Genomic DNA, 24,088 nt, shown 5'->3' with positions numbered 1-24,088 from the left:
CAGCGTGCAATCCTGTGGTTTATGCAAATGAATCCCATTGCGATGCAGTGATTGGCTGAGACAGACATGACAGACGGAAGCGAAGTGCAACTGAAACGGATCCGATTGTACTGTAAACCTCTCAAACATGATAAAGAATTACATTTATTTAAATGTTTAGATGAGGTACACTTAGAGAACGCATCAACCACCTCTATTGAGACGAATTCTTGATAAAAAAGCGCATTTATTGACAACTTCCCGTTTTGTTGACATGAGATTTATTTTGGGAACTTCACGCAACCGGTCAGATTCTCTTAAGGTACAGTACATTTTACTTATATTTTTTTATTTTAGTTCTTTGTTGCCTTTGTTGTTGCTGAAACTTCAACCTGAGGACTTTTTTGCGTTTTTGCCAGTGTTACTTGGTTGTGTTATGAAGTATCATGTATTGTCAAATCCAGTGTTCGGAGGTTTAAAAACAACTGAATTAAAGTGTAACGACTGTAACTTATATTTACTAACCTTCACCTGGAATAATAAAGCACTTAACTGAAATGTCCATGTGATCTTTGCATGTAATAGCATGAGCGGCCAGCAGGTGTCGCTGTTACTGCAGGAATGTCTCAGGCGGGCAGTGAGCGGACCGACCGGAGCAACAGAGACTCTTCCGCTGCTCAGCGGTAATAACACAGACCAGTAGAGGGCGCGCGCACTGTGTTTTATATTTAATAACCGTGTGTACAAACACTTTTGTGGCCACTGCATAATTAATTATCGTGGTTATAAGTGGTTTATTTCTATCGTGATCATCAAGCCTATTTTCCTTCTTGTTTATGCTTGACACAATAAAGATAAAAATTTGCAAATCCAAGCAAAATGCAGGCATGCTGTGATCAATATCCCAATTAAAGGGCTGAACTTTGACTTTTTTGGTTTTGGACCTTTCCAGATGAACTGAGCTCACTGTTACAGGAAGCTGCCGACAGGAAGTGGCCATTCGTGGAGGAGAAATGGCAGTACAAACAGTCTGTGACATCAGAGGACAAAATAAACTCATCAGACCTCATTAAAAAACATCTGCCGCAGTTACTGGTAATAATCACACCGATGGATCGATAGACAGACAGACAGATGACAGAGACAGATAGATAGATACAGACAGACAGATGATAGATAGATACAGACAGACAGACAGACAGACGAGAGACAGACAGACAGACAGACACATAGAGAGACAGATGGATAGAAAGATAGACAGACAGACAGATTGATTGATTGATAGACAGACAGATAGATAGACAGAGACAGACAGACAGATAGATTGATTGATAGACAGACTGACAGACAGATAGATAGACAGACAGATAGAGAGATAGACAGACAGACGAGAGATAGATAGACAGACAGATAGAGAGATAGATAGATAGACAGACAGACAGACAGACAGACAGATGATAGATAGACAGACAGATAGATTGATAGATTGATTGACAGGCAGACAGACAGACAGAGAGATAGACAGACAGACGAGAGACAGACAGATAGATAGAAAGACAGACAGACAGAGAGAGTGATAGACAGACAGACATATAGATAGATAGATAGATAGACAGAGACAGATAGATTGACAGACAGACAGACAGATTGATTGATTGACAGACAGACAGACGGATAGATAGATAGACAGACAGATAGAGAGATAGACAGACAGACAGACGAGAGATAGATAGACAGACAGAGACAGACAGATAGAGAGATAGATAGACAGACATATAGACAGACAGATAGATTGATAGACAGACAGACAGATAGATTGATAGACAGACAGACGAGAGATAGATAGACAGAGACAGACAGATAGAGAGATAGATAGACAGACAGATAGATAGATAGACAGACAGATATATAGATAGACAGACAGACGAGAGACAGACAGACGAGAGACAGACAGATATAGAGATTGACAGACAGACACATAGAGAGACAGACAGATAGACAGACAGACAGATAGATAGATAGATAGATGGACAGACAGAGAGACAGATAGACAGACAGAGAGACAGATAGAGAGACAGATAGACAGAGAGATAGATAGACAGACGATAGATAGAAAGACAGACAGACAGACAGACAGACAGATAGACAGAGAGAAAGATACTTGGGTCAAATGTTAAGTGTCTTTGTGATTGGCAGATATTTCTCAGAGAAAGCATCACAGCTGATGAACCGAAGTGGGCGGTCGCAGTTGTCTTTCTGCTCGATCGTCTTCTGTATTGGATGGACAGCTCTCATGTCCTACTGAAGATTGCTAAAGCGTTGCACAAACGTTATCCAGAGATCCCCATCGCCCCTCAGGTCATCATCAGACAAGCTCGTGTGTATCTGAACAGTGGTGAGGTCATCATTATGTGCTGTTTTTGTTTGTTGTGTTTGTGTTCAGAGGTCATACTGGAGAAAAATCATTTTCCTAATCAGCGCTTTTGTCTTGTTTTCCATTCAAAATATCTAAATGGCATTTTTTTCATGTTTTAATCATGAGTCTCGCTAAGTTTTGTTCGCTTTATGCATAGTTTTTTATGCAAAAAAAGTCAATAGTGTAAGAAAGATAAATTCTCTGAAAACAAGTGTACTGTCTCGTGCAGTTTTGCTTTTTTTTTTTAGTAAATGTATCTTGTTTGAAGATATTTTGACTGGAAAACAATACTAAAATGTGGTTAAAATGGTGAAAAACAAAATATAAAGTATACATAAATACTGATTTCTGGAGCTCATAAAGCTTTAATAGCATCTTAAATAGTTTTTTTTTTTTTGATCATGTAGGTAAACTACAGAAAGCAGAGTACATACTCAGCAGTCTGATAAATAATAACGGATCAACAGGTAATATTCCACCTTATTGTCACACCTCTGCTATAAGCCACTATTGCAGGTGTAACTGTATTGTGCTTATATCTGTTACTGCATTGTACATTTTGATTCAGGCTCTTGGACGTATCAGAAGGCCAGCGATCAGATATTAGTGCAAGCCGTCAGTCTTCAAGTGCGCGGACAAGTGCTACAGAAGTTAGGTGAGGGCTTTATACTGAATGTAAATTAAATTGGTATTCCATACTGTAACAGTACTGTATAATGTGGTATTTTTATTTGTGTTGTAGGTTTGTGGCTTGAGGCTGCTGAACTCATTTGGGCGTCCTTAATTGGCTTTTACGCTCTTCCTCAACCTGATAAAAAGGTCTGGACTCTGTATTTGTTAACCTCTAGACTGTTTATCTAATGACCTGATCAGGTTTTACCGATTTGAATGTTGCCCAATAGTTTGGCTAGAGTTGTAGTGTAAATATCAGTCACTGACTTTGAGAATATAAAGTAGTTTTTCTTGTTTTCAGGGCATTGGGACATCCCTCGGGCTGCTGGCCAACATACTGATATCCATGAACGGCAACGACTTTGCCGCACTTCAGAAAAAGCCTCATATTGACTTTGTAAGACAGCCCGAACTGTTCTAAATCGGTCAATTAATGTTTTTAGAGTTATATGCACATTTTAAGGCTGTCACTAAATGTTTTCTCTCTTTCAGAGTTTTCTAGGAGAATGTCGTCATCGTCTGCTGTCTGCAGCGCGGGCTGCAAAAATGGCGGTTGTGTACAGTCAGTATGGATCTCTGTACGTCCTGACCAATGTGGTGAGTTGTCTCGAAATCTCAGAGTATTGAGAGCCAAAACTGTGGGTTTCAAGTCTATATTTTAGATTTCTAAAAAAACTAATTTCAGTGCTCTCTTAATTTAGCTTTACTTTGAATGTGCTACATGTTTAAAGTATTTATAACAATCTATAAAGGAAGACAAGACACGGCAAGTTTATGTAAATAGCATTTCATGCACAAAGGTTTTTACAAAGTGGTTTACGTAGATATAACAAAGAAATAGAAAGACACAAATGTCAAGTTTGAAATCATTTAAGAACATAAATAAGGAAAGAAAAATAAGTAAAATGTAATTAATTTTGTCCATAGGCGAAATCATTTTTAACAATCACTTATAAGCATTTAAAGACAGACCTACCGTGAGCTCCGACATTGTTAATCGATGGTATATGCTTCTGCTAAAGCCATCAGCTTGCGTTATTTCAACATCATTTGAAAAGCCGTCTTCTTTTGGCTTCTCTATTGGTCGGTTGAAAGGCAAGAATATTTCGGTACCGGGTTTTTTGGCTTTTTTTAATGTAAAAACAACACCACAACTTTTCATCATGTTTCTCGTCTTTAAAAAAGCCAAATATATTGGATATTTCTCCCCATTAATGAGTAACTATAGAAACAGGGATTAACTTTCCCCTACGAGTGGACGGGGGCCTACTTACCGACGATCTGTAGTCGTCCCCTTTAAAGCACTGCCAAAAACATGCAGACGGACGTCTTTGATTGATGCATTGCAACTCACAATGTTTTTTCAGCATTTCGTGCCATGCATGCTGGACGGGAGTGTCAAGTTAAAAATGAATAATGCAATGTGAATGCTTCTAAGTAACGTGTCCGATTGGGGTCAGATAAACCTTAAACTCTACAGGGCTTCCTTAAGACCGAATTGTCGACTAGTCGAATTTGAAACTATGTAGTTTTGCACATCCCTAGCCCTGAAAATGAGCTTTATTATAATACTGAATCTGTTTTTCGTCTCTGTGATAACGTGCTCAACAAGCCATGTGATAAGATGCGCGGACTGACGGTCTCAGACACTGAGGCAACTGAGATTCATCCTCCGCCACCCGGATTGAGGCGAATCACTACGCCACCACAAGGACTTAGAGCGCATTGAGAATTGGGCATTCCAAATTGGGGAGAAAAAGGGGAGAAAATAAAAAAATAAAAATACTGAATCTGTTTTTCAATGTTAAGGGTGTCGCGCACTGGACGTGTCTGCATTTTAAAATGAGAAACAATTGTTTTCTATAAATGTACGCATACCGCTGTGGCCACTCGCCGTCTGTCGGCGCCGCTCAGCTACGACTCCGGAGGCTGCTTAAAATTCTGCACTGACACGGAGCGCCACTTACATAGTTTTCCATTAAATTCGACCTAAATCATTATCAAAGGACATCGATTATTTACTTTAGCCATGACTGGATGATACATTGTGTATATATATCTTTCATATAGCCAACACAATTTATTTGCAGTTACAAGTATGTCTTTTTGTGGTTTGACAGCTTGAATGAAGCCTATTCAAGGCTACATAATGCGTGGAAAATATGCATATTAAATGTCGCCATTTCTAATCATTCAATTTGCGCAGTTGCACCAGTTTCATACTCTAACATGCAAACTCATCAACCTCACTTTGTTCATTTTTGAAGAAGTACAACAATTTTCATAGCTTTTGTGTGTATGGTGACTAGATTCACAACATTGGTCAGCCACCTGCACCGTATTGACGCATTTCATTCACAGGTGTGAATCCTTGCAATTATCAGTTTTTATTAAAAAGAACTATGCAGTGTAAAATGTCTCCAAATGGATATAAAGTGTTCTGAGATTTAAATGTGGATGAATAGAGGTTTCGGTGTTCAGAGCGTCAAGCGCCCCCTGCAGGAATAAAACAAACAAGACAATTTTGTGGCTGACAACATGCAATTTTGGTACATACATTTCGTATGAATTTAAAAAACATGAAATACATCACATGAGTCATATGTGGAGTCAGTGAAGATGTTGAAGGTGTTCATATAAATGATCAGTAATTTTTCATAGTGAGGAAAGCAGATAGACATTTCAGATGAGCAGGTAAGAATTTTAATTTTCTGAAAAGGTAAATTTTTTTCTGAAACATTGACCCTAATGCTTTTTTTTCTGAATGTTTGATGTGATACAGTGTATAATATTTAAGGGTATGCATTGAATATACTGTTTTATTTATCTGTGCATTAATTTTAACTGTTATTATGTTATTATGTGTAATGTGTTATGAATTATAACAATCGCATAAATCAAATTTTAAACTTGGATGGAAACATGACTTCTAATTATATGTCAAATATGATATTTCATAATATATCCTATCCAGGTTGCACAGGGTACTTGTTTACTGTCCTACAGTTTCTCCAAAAAATGCCCCGTGGACGACCAGCAAACTTACCTCGCCTTGGCTAAGGAGGCGTTTGAGATTGGCTTGCTAACAAAGACGACAGGAGATGTTGTTACGAGCAAACTGGAGTTACACACTTTTCTTAAAGCTGCTTACTGTTTAGCCACAACTCACAGATGGATGGCCGGTCTGTCCCAAAAGGTCAACATGGCAATGCAAACCTGTCGGGAAGCCATGACTATATTTTTAGACTACTGTACGGGAGAGCATTCCACATTGTGTACCGAGATCATGGCAAAGATACAACAGATTAAGTTGTTGCTAAAGGTGCAAAGCTTCCATAATTCAGATCCATGCTCTTTTATTCCCGACAGCTTCCGCTCAGTTGAGCTTGTGCCCATTCTGTTCACTTCCAGTGATTTTGCTAAGGTTTTGGACGGTTTTAGAAAACACCACACATCGGTGTGCGAGGCTTTGGAGAACGATGTTTTGAGTGATCAAAAAGGTGCTTCAAGCTCAACTCATGTACACTGTATAACAGCATTTCAGACAAACACTGAAGTCCTCACAACGGAGTGCAATACTGAGAACTTGGCACACCCAGGACATCTGCAAAAGGCACTTGGTTGTCGAGTGGACCCTTCTAGACCAACTCAAGAGGTTAGTGATGTATGCATTGAAGGAGGTTGGAAAAGAGAGTCCAGTGGAACGTTTTCCTCCAGGCTGAATCCATCTAGTAGTGGATCTTTTCTTCTAGTTGATCCAAACGGTTGTACTGAGACACAAGGTTCTGACGATGAACAAAGCAGCCTTGGATCTTTCGAGGCAGTTCCAAACTACAGCAATGGAAGTCATGGGAGCAATCAAAGTAGCATTGGTTCTTCCAAACCCAACACGTCTACACACAACAAGACAGCATTCCAAGAACTTTGCACGACAGAAGACAGTGAGGACAGTTCACTAGTCAACAGTATACTGGATGCTACAGGTACAAGTAACCAACAAAGAGACAAGAAAAATCTGGATGCAAGAACTTCCTCAAGTAGCTTGGAATCTTCATGGGAGAAGATAGCAGCACAAACTCAAAGTGCCATTGAAACGATGGAGGACAACCTAGACTCCTCTTACTTTACCAACCAAACCACTTCCAATTCTGTAACCAATCAAGATGCAAAAGTTGAGAACACTAAAGATGGGAGCACTTCCTCCTACTCCCTGATTGATAGCTTTGGATCGCACTCTTCTTGGCAAAAGCTGTCAATGAGTCCTGTTACAAATCAGCCTGCCAAAGAGTTCCCACTTCAGGCCTCAGGTTCGATGCTTTCTTCAGACAAGCTTCTCAAATTCCAAGGTCACTTAAAACCTGCTATTCAGACCATAGGATCGACTTTATCATCCACTGAGAGCAACCCGTTTGAAGAAATGGGTTTTGAGCATCTATCAGTACAGCAAAGTCCAGGCGTCCTCTCCTCTACAAAAGACAATGCAGAGTCATGCAATGAATGCTTCAAGAACTGCATCAAGGGAAGTGACGTTCTGACAGAACATGACTACAAATCTCTGTTTGCTGGAGTTTGTCATAGCTGTTTAGTCAAGAGATTGCCGAACAAATCAATAAAACCCCTAGAACCTCGACAGATGAGCAAGGCCTACAGTAAGTGTTCTGAGTTAGATATTTCATCAACACGACTTAAATAAAAACTGACTTAAATGGTTGTAATAGAAGCACATTTGCTTCTCTAATCTGGCAGATGGCATTGTCTTGAAATACTCAAAGGCCTCTGATGTGTGGATGGGCTATGAAACCAGCGTTTACATCGGAAAATGCACTGGTGACCAAGGCAAACAGAGGCGAGCCATGGAAGTGCAGCACCTCCATCAGGAACAACTGCTCAGCAGGTTTTATCAATTAACAGTCATAAGTATAAAAACAATTGGTATATCAGAGACTGCAATATGATTCTAAATCAATTTTACACTCTTTCAATTGTCAGCTATGTAGGAAAGGAGTACCTGAAAGAAAAAGGGCTCCATGCCCACCTCAACGACGTGGAGAGACAGATGACTGCACAGTATTACGTTACGGAGTTTAATAAACGCCTCTATGATAATAACGTCACCACGCAGATCTTCTTCATCCCCTCTGAAGTGATGCTGGTAAGAGCCAGTACTTAAATATGTAAATACAGACTAAAATATGTCTAGTGCAGTTAGGAAACCTGTATATTTAAACCAAGCCCAAATGCATAGTTCAGTGGTATTGAAATGCATTGAGGCATACCTTACATGTGTTTCAAGGGCACCTATTTTTGCTATTAAGAATTACATTGTGAATGGGTTATTAACAAATAATGTTGTCGGAGTTGATAAAAATGAGAAAACTTTAGTTTGAAAAAAACGTGTCAAGTTCGTAAAAATTTTATCTTTGTGTTCATGTTTTTTACGTTTTTTTGGATTTTCTCCCCAATTTGGAATGCCCAATTCCCAATGCGCTCTAAGTTCTCGTGGTGGCGTAGTGACTCGCCTCAATCCAGGTGGCGGAGGATGAATCTCAGTTGCCTCTGCATCTGAGACCATCAATCCGCGCATCTTATCGCGTGGCTTGTTGAGTGCGTTACCGCGGAGACCTAGCGTGTGTGGAGGCTTCACGCTATTCTCTGCGGCATCCACACACAACTCACCACGCGCCCCACCGAGAGCGAGAACCACATTATAGCAACCACGAGGTTACCCCATGTGACTCTACCCTCCCTAGCAACCGGGCCAAATTGGTTGCTTAGGAGACCTGGCTGGAGTCACTCAGCACGCCCTGGATTCTAACTCGTGACTCCAGCGGTGGTAGTCCACGTCAATACTCGCTGAGATACCCAGGCCTCCGTTCATGTTGGTTTTTAATAAATATCTGAAAAAATATTTATAGCTTTTCTACAAAAAGTTAGATTTAATGACTTAGAAAATGTCAAATGGTGTAACCATCAAGTAAGAGTTATTAAAATAATTTCTTGTACACAACTCTATCATTAATTTTAAAAAAGTATATTTTTCAAGATCACACATATAAATACGTTTTCTTAGGGTTACTTCATTTGACCTGAACAAAATGTGCCTTTTCGTCAAAATGTTAATAGTAATAAAAGATTTTTCCAAAACACTTATGCCAACATTTCTTTTTTCAAGAATTTCAGCTTTTAATAAGACTTTGATTTTTTTTAGATTCTCCAGACGGTTACGCCACAGCAACAACAAAACAAAAAAACTTTGAACTCAGAAATTGAAAACATGCATTTTTGAACAATGTCATTGACCCGAATATGTACATATGACAATAAATGTATGAACTTTCCACACTAATGCATTTTTTTACATACTTTGTTTAAGGTTCTGGAGAAGGATCGTATCGTAACATGTTTGTCTGCAGAACCGTACATGTCTGGGCAGTTTTTAAAGCTCACAAACAACACAAAAGAAACAAAAATGGAGCACCTGGCAACAAAGTACGGCATCGCCTTTGGTCATTTCACATACGAGTTCTCCAATCATGAGGAAGTTGTGGTGGATCTCCAAGGTGAGTGATCTGAGATCTAACCGCTCCTACTACAAAAACCTTTTTTTCTTTTTCTCCCAATTTGGAATGCCTAATTCCCAATGTGCTTTTAAGTCCTCGTGGTGGTGTAGTGATTCACCTCAATCCGGGTGGCAGAGGATGAATCTCAGCTGCTTCCACGTCTGAGACCGTCAAACCGCACATCTTATCACGTGGCTTGTTGAGCGTGTTGCCACGGAGACATAGCGTGTGTGGAGGCTTCACGCCATCCACCGTGGCATCCGCGCTCAACTCACCACGCGACCCACCGAGAACAAACCACATTGTAGCGACCACGAGAAGGTTACCCCTTGTGACTCTACCCACCCTAGCAACCGGGCCAGTTTGGTTGCTTAGGAATCCTGGCTGGAGTCACTCAGCACGCCCTGGGGTTTGAACTAGTGAACTCCAGGGGTGGTAGCCAGCGTCTTTTACCACTGAGCTACCCAGGCCCCTACAAAAACCTTTTTGACTCAAAGGCCCCCCAAGAGAATGTCTGAAGGCTCTCCCAATAATTAATTTTGTGAAAAATCTCACTTTACATTTTATACATCTTGTAGGTTAGGGTTAGTAAATTACTATAACACAACCTATTATAGAGAATTTAAGTCATCATCTTGTGGCCCCCTTTGAGAGTTTGCTGAGGCCCCCTAGTGGTCCCGGCCCCCTGGTTGAGAACCACTGCTGTAGACTACGCTATTAACGTAACTACATTTTTCAGTAGCGTGACATTAGTTCAGCTATTTTCACAATAGCGTATCTTTTCCAATAACAAACTAGATTTTCCGACGAGTAGCGCTGTAACGTCACGAAACACTAAATTTGTTACATTGTATTGTAAACCAGCATTGGAGTCGAGGGAGTAATCAAACACACTCTAAATCGTCCTCTTTCTCTCATGAAGCGCTGGGAAAACCAAATCATTTAAGTGAATCGATTCTTTCAGACAGTTCATGTAAATGAACCTGTTTGATTAAACGATTCCTAATATTTCGCTTTGGGAACTCTGATTCATTTTAGTGAGTCGATTCTTTTGAACGGTTCAAGTAAATGAACTAATTCACATAAATGATTCACTTTTCAGCCTTAAAGGGACTTTTAAAATTGTACTGTAGTGCTGCTGTTTATCTCGATTCAGTTATATAAAAGAGGGTGATTTCTAGTTTTGTTTGTGTATATTTATATTTAAGTTTAATGAAAATGTATGTTCAATTTAACTGACTGTAAATGAAGACAGTGTAAGCTAATGTGTTTAGTCGTGTATTTCAGTCCGACATGTCGGAACGCAACAGCGTTCACATACTTGCGTAGATCATGTTTTGGGTTAAAGTTTAGCAGCTCAAACGAGGCATTCATTAACATCTTTTCAAGTTTCAGTCCATAACCACTCCAGATTTAACACACATCTTATTTGCTTTTTTTTTTTTGCGTAAAAGCGGTTTAATTTTCACTTTTTCTTTTCTCTTTAGATAAGATGGAGTCTCAATTTCCCTACAGATTTTTTTTAATTCCAAAATTGTTTTCTTCCTTTTAATCAGGGTGGGTAACAGCCAATGGGAAAGGTCTGACCTATCTGACTGACCCTCAGATTCACTCGCTCAGAAAACCAAGATCTAGTAACTTCCAACAGATGGGAATCAACTACTTCCTGAAATATCAGCACGGAGATGAGTGTAATGAGATCTGTCGAGCTGCTGGACTCAAGAGAATTAATACAGAGAAATGAGATGAAATAACCATGAAACTATAGTTTATAATTCAGTATATAATATTTGCGCAGCTCTCTGGAATACTTGATTGTGATTGGTTAATGGCAGCTTTCTGTAAACTGTATTAGAAATGATTCCTACATTGCTGTGCTAGTTTCATGTCTCTCGTATCACTCCATAGTACAAATACAATCATTTACATTCAAATCTATGTTTGATGTACATTTATAATAATAATATAATTTTTTTTTTTTTTTTGATAAGTAGCCAATTTTGCGATAATGACTAGTTCTGTCCCTTACATATAATAAAATATAAAACAGTGGGGTTCAAAAGTCTACTTTGAAAACCAGGGATTCAAAATCCAATTTAGACCTAGAAATCTTAGGATTTTAAAAATGTAAAAACAAAGAAATATGAAATAAAATGAATAAGAAATATTTAATTGAAATTAAATAGCATATATTAAATTAAAAAAAAGTAAAAAATATTATTTAATTATTTATTTTTTAACCTTGTGTGACCCCGTGTCCACATGCATGGACATTGTATTTTGGCTTTGCTATATATGCAATGTATAATTTAATTTAATTTAAACCGAGTCATGTGATTAAACAACATGGCGCTGATCACAGCGGAGTTTGTGTTTGGGAGAAATCGCCAACAAAACTACATCTGGTAAGAAACCTCATTAAGTTTTTACATTGAAACCTGTTTGAATCAAAAGATTAGAGTCTCTAGTTTCATCTGATATGCCATTCTTTTAAATTTGAGTGATTTATCGCGAAACGCCACTCTGTTGAACACAATGACCACATACGTGGACTGCAGGCTCAGCTTCAGGTAAAATACCCTATATTTACTGTACATTATCATATTGAGTATAAATGAGTTCATCCAAAATCTAAAATGTGTCTTTCAGAGGCTTTATATGGAGTAAGGATGAAAATAAGGTGCATTTCAAACTGTTCTGAGACCAGTGCAGACAGACAGCACACTGGAGGTTAAGTCATTCACTAAATAGGGAGCAAGGGAGCATCCTATAGCTCTCTATGCAGTTAAGTGCATTCACTCCTAAAATCTGATCAAAAGTTCAGTTTCAGGCTGCAGATGATGTTTGGATCACTCAACATGTTTGACAGACATGTGACAATGATAATCAGTACATAGATTCAGAATTTATAATGTATCATTTTATTTTAACATGATTGACAGTGATTAGATGATGCTGGACATTAATTTGAATCAGAATTAATTATGATAATTTATGATGTAATGTCTGTAACGTCTCAAAAACATGAATATTCAACACTCCTGGAAACATCATAAACTATCTGACTTTCTATAGCTTGATAATATTTACAATTTCACAACTGAGTCCCGCTGTCCACATATGAGGACATTCATTATTAGGATGTTTATTAGGGGCTACATAGTTACTAATGAAAAAGGGGAATGGAAAATGCACACAGTCATGCTCATGTCTCAGGAGGTTAAATAATGATGTTCTGTGAGAAATGAGGAAGTTACTGTTGTCAGTTAATGATAATGTGATATTATCTGAACACAAAAACCTTTGGACTCAATCTAATCTTACTGTGTGAAATATCTGGGTCACATTGAAACCTTAAAAACATGAAACTGTAGAGTTTAAAACTAGAGATAACTCCCTCCAGAAACACACTGTAGCTTATTTAATAATTTATTAATTTCTCATTAAGGTGTTTAACAAGGTCATATGATAGTGACATCACTAATGTTGCTGTGGACTGAAACCAGAACAACTCCACTACACACACACACACACACACACACAGACTCACACAATCTCACACACACACACACACACACAGACTCACACACAGACTCACACAATCTCACACACAAACACACACAGACTCACACACACACACACACACACAGACTCACACACAGACTCACACAATCTCACACACAAACACACACACACTCTCACAGACACACAACACACACTCACACACTCTCACAGACACACTCACAGACACACGCAAACAATCACACACACAAACACGCACACACACACACACACTCTCACAGACATACGCAAACAATCACACACACAAACACTCATGCACACACAGACACACACACAGACACACGTTCACACAGAGACACAAACACACACAAACACACACACTCTCACAGACTCACACACAGACACACACATACACAGACATACACACACACACACACGCAAACAAACACACTCATACACAAACACACACACTCTCACAGACACACTCACAGACACACACACACACAGACACACTCACACACAGACACACACTCACACACGCAAACAAACACTCATACACAAACACACACACACTCTCACAGACACACGTTCACACACAGACACAAACACACACAGACACGCAAACAAACACTCATACACAAACACACACACTCACAGACACAGACACACACACACACTCACACACACAGATACACACTCACACACACACACACGCAAACAAACACTCATACACAAACACACACACACTCTCACAGACACACGTTCACACACAGACACAAACACACAGACAGACACACAAACACACAAACACACACACGCAAACAAACACACACTCATATACACACACACACACACACAACTATTTTGCTTGTTGTTTTCACCTAGTTTGAGTTTCTCTCTGTTTCATTAAGCAAATTCTCAAAAGCAATTATTTCATTTTTATCACAATCACTTAATGAATTCATAAATAGCTGGAATGTAAACAACAACAAAAGGGTGTTTTATTTAAAGAACTTTTTTATGTAATGGTCACGGAAAACCTGGAAATATCAGGGAATTTTTAATATTGTGATTAAAAAGTCATTTATATATATATATAATTTATTAATGACTTTTATCATGTTTAATAAGGATGTTCGTGAAAAAGTGTGTTATTCAGTGTTATACACCTGTCTGACACACACCACAGGTGATGTAAGATCAGTGTTGCCAGATCATGCAACAGAAGCAAGCAACCACAATAAAAGTACTTTTTTATTTTTACTTTATTAGTATCACTATAATTATTGAAAAGAGAAGTTGCAATGAAACCTTGTTTAATCTGTTATTGTGGGTTTGTTTTGTCAGATCATGTCTTTAGTTTGAAGTGAGATCTGGCAACACACAACTGGAATCTGGAATGACATCCAAGTGATTGTGCAGCAGTTTTCAGAAGCTGCAGGTTTGATCTCTGGACAACATGAGGACGCTGGTTTTCTTTGGTCTGTTGCTGTTTCTGACAGAAAGCTGTTTGGCACAGAAACCACATCCATGCCGTAAGTGTGTGTGTGAGAATATAACCTTGTGTTTTTAGATAAATGACTTTAAAATAACATTATACAAAGACCATTGTCAAACAAGTGAAGTAGAAATACACAGTAAAAGACAAACTAATATTAAAAGTCATAAATGGCTTATTCGCTTTGAAATGTAATGATGTTATAAACGTTTAATGTAACTTAATGCATTTCACCTAGTTAACAGAAATCAGAAATTCTAGTAATGTATTTAATGTCCTAATCATGCGACCTACTGATGTCAGACCACCTGTAATGCATTCACACACACCTGGCACACATAATACATGACGTGGTTTTTTGGATAAATGGCTTTGTGTATTTTAAATACATTTAACTTCTTACCTTGACTAGGAAATTGAATGTATTTTAAATTTAGGACAAATACACCAAACTGTTTTAAATAAATAAACAAGCCATGTAAGTGTTATAGGTGTTTGCGAATGTATTACAAGTGTTGTGACATCATCAGGTCGCATGACCAGGAAATTAAATACATTTAAAGACTGGGAAAAGTACAGTGCAAGATAGGTGGGAGGTGTTTGTGAATATATAACAGGTGTTGTGATGTTTTCAGGTCACATGAACGGGAAGTTAAATAGATTTGTATATTTTAAAAACACACAAAACAACATTTTCACATGCAAAGCTTTGTAAGATGTAAGGCAGGTGTGCATGAATAGATTGCAGGTGCTTTGGCATCAGCAGGTCACATGTCACTAAATAAAAACAATTGAACAGAAGTTCATGGAAAATATGAAAATATTTACAGAAACAAAGCTGTGTAAGATGTATGGCAGACGTGTCTGCAGGTAAAAAGCCAGAAAGTTAAATGTATGTGTTTAATAAAATAATTCAACTTACATTAAATATTTTTAAAAGTGATATAAATCCTATGGAATTTAAATGGTTTCTTTATGTAACCTCGTTTGTTTGCCAACATTAAATTACATCTGTAAGAAATAAATTTCTTTTTAATGTAGTCACAGAATAATGTATATTTCTACACACTCTCATGGCGAAATCGTCAGGATTCATACGACTTTTCTAAATTTGGCAAATTGGGGGTCTGGGTAACTCAGTGAGTAAAGATGCTGGCTAGCACCCCTGGAGTTCGCTAGTTCACGAGTTCGAATCCAGGGCGTGCTGAGTGACTCCAGCCAGGTCTCCTAAGCAACTAGATTGGCCCGGTTGCTAGGGAGGGTAGAGTCACATGGGGTAACCTCCTCGTGGTCACTATAATGTGGTTCGTTCTCAGTGGGGCACGTGGTGAGTTGTGCGTGGATGCCGCAGAGAATAGCGTTAAATCTCCACACGCGCTAGGTCTCCGCGGTAACGTGCTCAACAAGCCGCATGATAAGATGCGCGGATTGACGGTCTCAGACGTGGAGGCAACTGATATTCGTCCTCCGCCACCTGGATTGAGGCAAATCACTATGCGACCACAAGGACTTAGAGCACATTGGGAATTGGGCATTCCACATTGGGGATAAAATCAACCACCCTCCCCAAAAAAAATTGTTTCGGTCAAATTTGTATGATATCGTACGACTTCACTCGTATGAATTCGTATGACTTTCACTACAGCCAATGATGTTGCTGGACACACTTTACTGATCAGTTAGGTTTAGATAAGCGATTTGGGTAAGGGCATAATATTAATTTTGACGAGTTTGAATCCAGGGTGTGCTGAGTGACTCCAGCCAGGTCTCCTAAGCAACCAAATTGGCCCGGTTGCTAGGGAGGGTAGAGTCACATGGGGTAACCTCCTCGTGGTCGTGATTAGTGGTTCTCGCTCTCAATGGGGCGTGTGGTGAGTTATGCGTGGATCGTGGAGAGTAGCATGAGCCTCCACATGCTGTGAGTCTCCGCGGTGTCATGCACAACGAGTCACGTGATAAGATGCGCGGATTGACGGTCTCAGAAGTGGAGGCAACTGAGACTTGTCCTCCGCCACCTGGATTAAGGTGAGTAACCGCGCCACCACGAGGACCTACTAAGTAGTGGGAATTGGGCATTCCAAATTGGGAGAAAAGGGGATAAAAAAAAAAAAGAAGTATGTCCTTAACGACTCGTGCACGAAACTTGCGCTTACTTCCACATTAGACATCCGGGAATTTATACATGATGAAATCGTACAGATTCATATGAACGATCTCATACAAAATCATACGAAACATAGGTTGCTTAAAACAATCACATTTATCTAATAACATTATTCTTTTTTGATAGTATGATTTACAGTTTTATCTGGACAAGACAAAATATGATCCGACACTATTTTGCGATTACAGTCCAGTAAATGTAGAAGGAAAGATCGAGTGTGTAACAAATCAGACCCTTCCTCTTTACTAGTTCATTTGAAACGGTGTGACAAATTTATTTTTAAAAGTACAAATATCCCATGTAGTCTCTTAATATGAGCTCATAAAAGCTGCATGAATATTACTTACCTAAGTATAAATGGGAATTGACAGTGTTAGTCAACGCCATAAACAATAAACATAAATACATAATGAAGATTAAGACCGATGAAACACAGATCTGGTCTTTAACTCAATTTCTAACTGAGTCAGGTTCATTTGTTCATGGTTTAAAAAGTATTTTTCATGTAATGCATTGAAATATTTCATTTGAAACTCTGTTACCAGGCTCGCCACCGCTGCTGTCCGGCAGTATGAGTGTGGTGAGTAATGCAAGAATTGTATTTTTCTGGCTTTTGTTTGAGTTATTTTAGCAATATTGGACAATTAATGAAGGCTGGAAACTAAAATAGTAAACAAATCACATCCATTTTCTCCATGAAGATATTCATTTTTAATATTAACGTAAAATAGGGGTTATCAATAAATATATACATACACTTCTATATTTGTATATATCTGCATATTTTGCAATTAACTTAAAATATATATATATTTATACATTACAATGAGTCAGTTGAATGCAGAGTGCCTGCCCACTTTTTCATCCGTCTTGTTTCTAAAAGTAACTTATTTTTTCCATTTATTTCTTCCATAGAAATGTCATAAAATCAGTCATAAAAATGTTGTGCACCATAAACCAAACCAATCAGCTCTGAGGTGAATCACAACATTACAAACTTTGATTTGAAGCAAAAAAATATTTGAAAATTAGACAAAAAGACAAAGATACAAGACTGTGTACTTGTAGGAACTACAATCCCATGAAGCATTGCGAATGACATAATTGAATTAAAAATGCCAGAAAAGTATAAAACTATTGATTTGAAGTTGTTGTTATTACAAGTATAGGAATGATATACAGTGCATCCGGAAAGTATTCACAGCGCTTCACTTTTTCCACATTTTGTTATGTTACAGCTTATTCCAAAATTTATTAAATTCATTATTTTCCTAAAAATTCTACAAACAATACCACATAATGACAACGTGAAAGAAGTTTGTTTGAAATGTTTGCAAATTTATTAAAAATAAAAAATGAAAAAAATCACATGTACATAAGTATTCACAGCCTTTGCCATGACACTCAAAATTGAGCTCAGGTGCATCCTGTTTCCACTGATCATCCTTGAGATGTTTCTACAACTTGATTGGAGTCCACCTGTGGTAAATTCAGTTGATTGGACATGATTTGGAAAGGCACACACCTGTCTATATAAGGTCCCACAGTTAACAGTGCATGTCAGAGCACAAACCAAACCATGAAGTCCAAGGAATTGTCTGTAGACCTCCGAGACAGGATTGTATCGAGGCACAGATCTGGGGAAGGGTACAGAAAAATGTCTGCAGCATTGAAGGTCCCATGAGTACAGTGGCCTCCATCATCCGTAAATGGAAGAAGTTTGGAACCACCAGGACTCTTCCTAGAGCTGGCCGCCTGGCCAAACTGAGCGATCGGGGGAGAAGGGTCTTAGTCAGGGAGGTGACCAAGAACCCGATGGTCACTCTGACAGAGATCCAGCGTTTCTCTGTGGAGAGAGGAGAACCTTCCAGAAGAACAACCATCTCTGCAGCACTCCACCAATCAGGCCTGTATGGTAGAGTGGCCAGACGGAAGCCACTCCTCAGTAAAAGGCACATGACAGCCCGCCTGGAGTTTGCCAAAAGGCACCTGAAGGACTCTCAGACCATGAGAAACAAAGATTGAACTCTTTGGCCTGAATGGCAAGCGTCATGTCTGGAGGAAACCAGGCACCGCTCATCACCTGGCCAATACCATCCCTACAGTGAAGCATGGTGGTGGCAGCATCATGCTGTGGGGATGTTTTTCAGCGGCAGGAACTGGGAGACTAGTCAGGATCGAGGGAAAGATGAATGCAGCAATGTACAGAGACATCCTTGATGAAAACCTGCTCCAGAGCGCTCTGGACCTCAGACTGGGGCGAAGGGTCGTTGTCCTGTTGGAAGATGAACCTAAGCACACAGCCAAGATAACAAAGGAGTGGCTACGGGACAACTCTGTGAATGTCCTTGAGTGGCCCAGCCAGAGCCCAGACTTGAACCCAATTGAACATCTCTGGAGAGATCTGAAAATGGCTGTGCACCGACGCTCCCCATCCAACCTGATGGAGCTTGAGAGGTCCTGCAAAGAAGAATGGGAGAAACTGCCCAAAAATAGGTGTGCCAAGCTTGTAGCATCATACTCAAAAAGACTTGAGGCTGTAATTGGTGCCAAAGGTGCTTCAACAAAGTATTGAGCAAAGGCTGTGAATACTTATGTACTAGTTTTTTTTTTTTTTTTTTTTCCGTTTTTTATTTTTAATAAATTTGCAAAGATTTCAAACAAACTTCTTTCACGTTGTCATTATGGGGTATTGTTTTTAGAACTGAGGAAAATAATGAATTTAATCCATTTTGGAACAAGGCTGTAACATAACAAAATGTGGAAAAAGTGAAGCACTGTGAATACTTTCCGGATGCACTGTATATAGATTTTATTGCAAAATATTCAGATATTTGCAAATACGTAAGTCATTTGAGAGTGTGGGCGGTCGCTGCAGAGCTCTTTTGGCGCACTTTGTTTGCCGCGATTCTCTGATTGGTGGATTTTCCCCTCAGGATCGTGGTGTAGTGGTGTAGTGGGTAGTACATATGCTGTTTTGGTTCAAATCAAAGATTGTATTGTTGTGATTCACCTCTGGTTGGTTTGGTTCATGGCGCACAACTTTTATGAAATACTCTCAGAACAAAGACGGCTGAAAAAGTGTTAAATCTCTATTGCTAAATCTCAAACTTTCTCTTTTTCTCACAGAGTGCTAAAGACGGTCAGGACTGGGCGTTTGCTAAATATCGCTATGATGCTTTTGGGCAGCGCATCCGTTTATGGGAATTTGGACAACATGACAGCAAATCATTCCATCTGAATATGCTGTTCCTCTTTCGGGAGGTACGATAAAGTATTCACACACAATGTGAAATTCATAAGCCACATTTACAGTGCACAAATATCAGTAACCCACTAGAGGAAGAGGAACTCTCCAAACATTCACTCTTCCTCATTGCACTAAATTTAATGTCCAAAATACGATGAATCCATATGTCAATAAAAAACATGTATCTTTCTGTCAGCAGTAATTTACTCAAGAACCTCCTGAGATTTCAAATAATGTTCTATTCTTTCAGTAAATATGAATAATTTATTGAATGATAAAATGAAAGTGCTCATGGTTCTACCCATCTTCACTGAATTATTTTCATTAGGGTGTAGTTTACACCATCGACAGGAGGAACAAGACGTGTCAGAAGAATCCTCTCCACGTGGCCTTCCACCCGTCAGAGATTCCACGCAATGCCTCGCTGCTGTCACAGGTGGTGTTGGGCGGTTCGTCAGCGCCGGGCGAAGGTCTGCTGGTCAACACCTGGACCGGAGTCGTACCTGAGACTCAAGGTGAAGTCACGTCACTTTTGCAGTTACACAATCAAATGCTGTTTACCTCATCAACACATGCAACTCTAGCTTTGTAAAGGGTTCTCGTAACTTTAACAACTAAAAATAATAATAATAAAGTATTCCAGTAAATTCTTTGGCAGTGATTATGGATAAGTATTAAAAATATATATGTATAGTATAGAGATATATGTCAGATATCATATGGGGTGTAGAATGTAAATTAAAACATGTTACAATTACCAGTCATGTTTTGTCAGATTTAGCAACAAAAACTACTCAATTTTGAGCTACTCAAGATTTTCATTAATGTACACATAAAAAACAAAACAAGTATCTATTTGTATGCATTTATTTGTGTAATAAATAGCTATTTAACCCTTTAAGCTCTGAAGGTGTTTTTAAAGATTTCCTGTTTCAGTGGCATACCCAATTAAAGAATTATACTGTAAATGAATAAATAAATAAGTAAAAAGGAGTGTCAAGTGTTTGGTCTCATTGTAAAGAAAACTTTTCATATTTGTGATTGATATAGATTATGATACATTCTGAGACTCTCAGCCTAAGAAACTGCTGAAAAATTACACACAAAAACACGGAGACATTATATCTCTGGGTGTAAATAAGGTGTCTCTGAAAAACTGCTTTTGTTTTGTTCCCATTCATATCCCAACTGTATCTGAGAAAAGTTTTTGTTACGACAAAGCAATCAAAAATTATAGCATTTCAAAGATAATTTATCATAGTGTCCAAAAACATCTCCAAACAAATAAAACATAATAATTGTACATAAGAACTAAATACACATGCAAACACAACAATGACTAAAGGTTTGCATAGCATGCAGACATGATTTTAGTAATGAGATTTCACAGAATGAGTTTCATTCTGTGTCATTTGAGTCATCATTGAGTCTGTGTCATGTATTTGGCGCCATCTCCTGGTGGCCATATGTAACATTGTGCTTCATGTGGATTATCTAATGATCTATACATCTGATTATCTTGTGTGTGGACTCATTTGAAAGATAACCACCTCCACTAAATATTAGTATGTGATATTTTATGTTCCATTTATTTTTCGTAAAGTTATAAGCAAAAATGCTCACATATAATATGTATGTCAAAGACATATACTTAGCTATTACTCGCTATAATTTTGTCTGTGAGTAAAACAAATAGGCTGGTTGTATTCTACATTTTGAGAGCTTTCCAACCACATATGACACATGGATATTTGATCAGTTTGATGTTTTTGCTGATTACAATAATATGTACAGTGCAATTTTGTTTTATAAAGTATCAAAGCGGAAAACTTCTGATTTTTCTGCGAAAATTTGTTGGTGGGCCCATCCGTGGTTAAAGGGTTAAAAATACATATGAAATCTAAATCTATATCTTCTGTAAATTAAAATTGTCATTTTTATTTGCATAGTATTTTTCACAAAAATCATTTCAAAGCAGTTTTACAGAAAATCATGTTGTAATGTTTGTAATGTCTTAAATGTCCTGAATTTAAATCTTATTGTTAAATCTAAATGTTAAATCTCAAATATAAGTCTTTAATTTAAAAATCCAATATAAATGTGAAAAATAATTGCTAAATGTTGATATTAATCCTAAATCTAAATCTTAAATACAAATCCTAAATATGAAAATTAAATAAAATTTTAGATCTAAATTTGCTAAATAATTGTTAAATCTAAATCTTGAGCTAAACATTGAGAACACGCAAATGAGTGATTATTTTTATTATTGTTAACACTATTATTATTATTTTTATTTTATTTACTATTGCCAGGGTAATAAAATACAGGTATAGAGACATACATTAATACCTGTTACTTTTTTTTTTCTAATGTACATTGTTTAAAGTATGAAACATTATTTTTATCTAGGCATTATTTTTATGATTAAATTAAGTCCGTGCTTCAAGACTAGATCAAATCCATTCAAATTTAGAAATGTTGGCTACTAAAATTGCATTGAGACATTTTGCTTAATTTCATTGTTTGTTGAATGCTTGTCATTTTTGCATACATGAAGTTAGTGCTTAGTTAAGTATTTGAAAATGTTCCTTCTTTATTCACAGGTAAATACCTGGCAACGGTTACAGAGTTCGGATGCATCCCGGTGTCAACCTTATACTACACAGCAGAGACTGGATGGGTGGTCACGACGTGAGCGTTTATAGAATACTTTGCATCTATCACTGCACATCTTTTTCCTGTATGAAGGCTATATACTGTATAATATTAATAACTGCTGTATTTGTTCAGCTATTTTAATGCAGTAACAGGAATTGAAGACCCCGATCAGTTCATTCCTCCATCATTCTGTACTGATGCACAAACAGAAGAGGAGACGCTTGATTTCTTCAGCGGCTTTTTCTGAGAAACATCTCAACAGATCTGTGTTAAACACTTCAGGAGCTGCGACTGTGTTTTTAACCACTTCTGAAGCAATTCACTTTTTCCGAATGATTACTATAATATTACTATTAATATAAACAAAGAGATTTTATTTTGATTTGGCCATTTAAGAACAAATGGAATGTATTTTGTTTTATTTTTTTATGTTAATGTTGCTCTCGTATGATTTAGAAAAAAATATTAGGCCAATTTAATAAATTAGGAAAAATAATGCTTGTTAAAGAATGTTTTACAGCTACAGTTTTGCTAGCTTTCTTTCCATAAAAGCACTTTAATCATTTGTGAAGGAAAAATAAAAAAGTTTTATGCTTCAGACATTTTTTTCTGCAGTGTGTAAATCTTGAATTTCAGCTCGATATACAGAGACGACTATAAACATAGAACATATAGGGTTCCCATATGTCCTGGAAAACCTGGCATTTTGCAATGCAGTTTTCCAGTCATGGAAAATGTCCTGGAAAATATTTTAGTGTAACAAAACTGTTTGACTGTGTCAGGTTGTAACGATCGGGACTCAGGATAGGTGTAAAATACACACGTTTTATTTTGTCACTTGGCGGCTGCGCACTGTGAAACATCATCGATTTACTGTCACGAACATACATTCTGTGCTCATCTGCTATCATCTCTGCTTTGCTCTGACTTAGTAGTTTAAGTATGAATGTAGTGCAAAATATATATTATTTTGGGGGGGCTGTAGTTATAAACTTTAGATAATGACAACGGTCTGAACGCTGCTAAATAAAGTGGATATGCATCATCACAGTCTGTGAAAACGGTCCATTAAACCACAAAAGGCTACGATTTAATGAAATACATATTTAATCTGCATGTGCTGCACACTTCACAATGAATGTGTGAATCCGGCCGCTCATACACTGAGAAACATCGTGATCATCACGTGCATTGTGTGTGTAGTAGATGACAGAGAGCAGAGCACTCGGAAGTGTGCAGCACATACAGACTATATTTATTTAATTAAATTATATTTAATAATCACATGGAAGGTGAGATAATACCATAGAAAACGCACAGAAAAGCCAAAATAAAAGCTTGATTTAAATGGGGGGGGGGGGAAGTA

At 37.9% G+C, this 24,088-nt stretch overlaps 3 protein-coding genes across 3 annotated transcripts; all 3 read left to right on the top strand.

Annotated features, from left to right (window-relative positions):
* Nucleotides 1-61: 61 nt before the first annotated feature.
* On the top strand, nucleotides 62-14,503 carry alpk1 (alpha-kinase 1). Its single transcript, XM_051645662.1, has 15 exons — nucleotides 62-301; nucleotides 565-662; nucleotides 932-1,074; nucleotides 2,176-2,374; nucleotides 2,803-2,862; nucleotides 2,964-3,050; nucleotides 3,138-3,214; nucleotides 3,369-3,464; nucleotides 3,560-3,664; nucleotides 6,042-7,716; nucleotides 7,814-7,961; nucleotides 8,057-8,219; nucleotides 9,441-9,627; nucleotides 11,184-12,411; nucleotides 14,339-14,503. The coding sequence occupies exons 2-14, from the start codon at nucleotides 566-568 to the stop codon at nucleotides 11,369-11,371; spliced, it is 3,225 nt and encodes a 1,074-aa protein (XP_051501622.1). The 5' UTR covers nucleotides 62-301; nucleotide 565; the 3' UTR covers nucleotides 11,372-12,411; nucleotides 14,339-14,503.
* On the top strand, nucleotides 12,421-14,588 carry LOC127410736 (putative uncharacterized protein FLJ46204). The gene is made up of 2 exons (XM_051645946.1): nucleotides 12,421-14,395; nucleotides 14,497-14,588. Exon 1 carries the CDS (start codon nucleotides 13,093-13,095, stop codon nucleotides 14,032-14,034), a length of 942 nt encoding a protein of 313 aa, XP_051501906.1. The 5' UTR covers nucleotides 12,421-13,092; the 3' UTR covers nucleotides 14,035-14,395; nucleotides 14,497-14,588.
* epdl1 (ependymin-like 1) lies at nucleotides 14,560-23,320 on the top strand. The gene is made up of 6 exons (XM_051646058.1): nucleotides 14,560-14,684; nucleotides 17,357-17,391; nucleotides 19,941-20,075; nucleotides 20,390-20,576; nucleotides 22,668-22,755; nucleotides 22,855-23,320. The coding sequence occupies exons 1-6, from the start codon at nucleotides 14,609-14,611 to the stop codon at nucleotides 22,967-22,969; spliced, it is 636 nt and encodes a 211-aa protein (XP_051502018.1). The 5' UTR covers nucleotides 14,560-14,608; the 3' UTR covers nucleotides 22,970-23,320.
* Nucleotides 23,321-24,088: the final 768 nt, after the last annotated feature.

This window comes from Myxocyprinus asiaticus, chromosome 2, assembly GCF_019703515.2.
Source record: "Myxocyprinus asiaticus isolate MX2 ecotype Aquarium Trade chromosome 2, UBuf_Myxa_2, whole genome shotgun sequence".
NCBI lineage: Eukaryota > Metazoa > Chordata > Actinopteri > Cypriniformes > Catostomidae > Myxocyprinus > Myxocyprinus asiaticus.
This window is presented reverse-complemented; position numbering and strand designations above follow the sequence as displayed.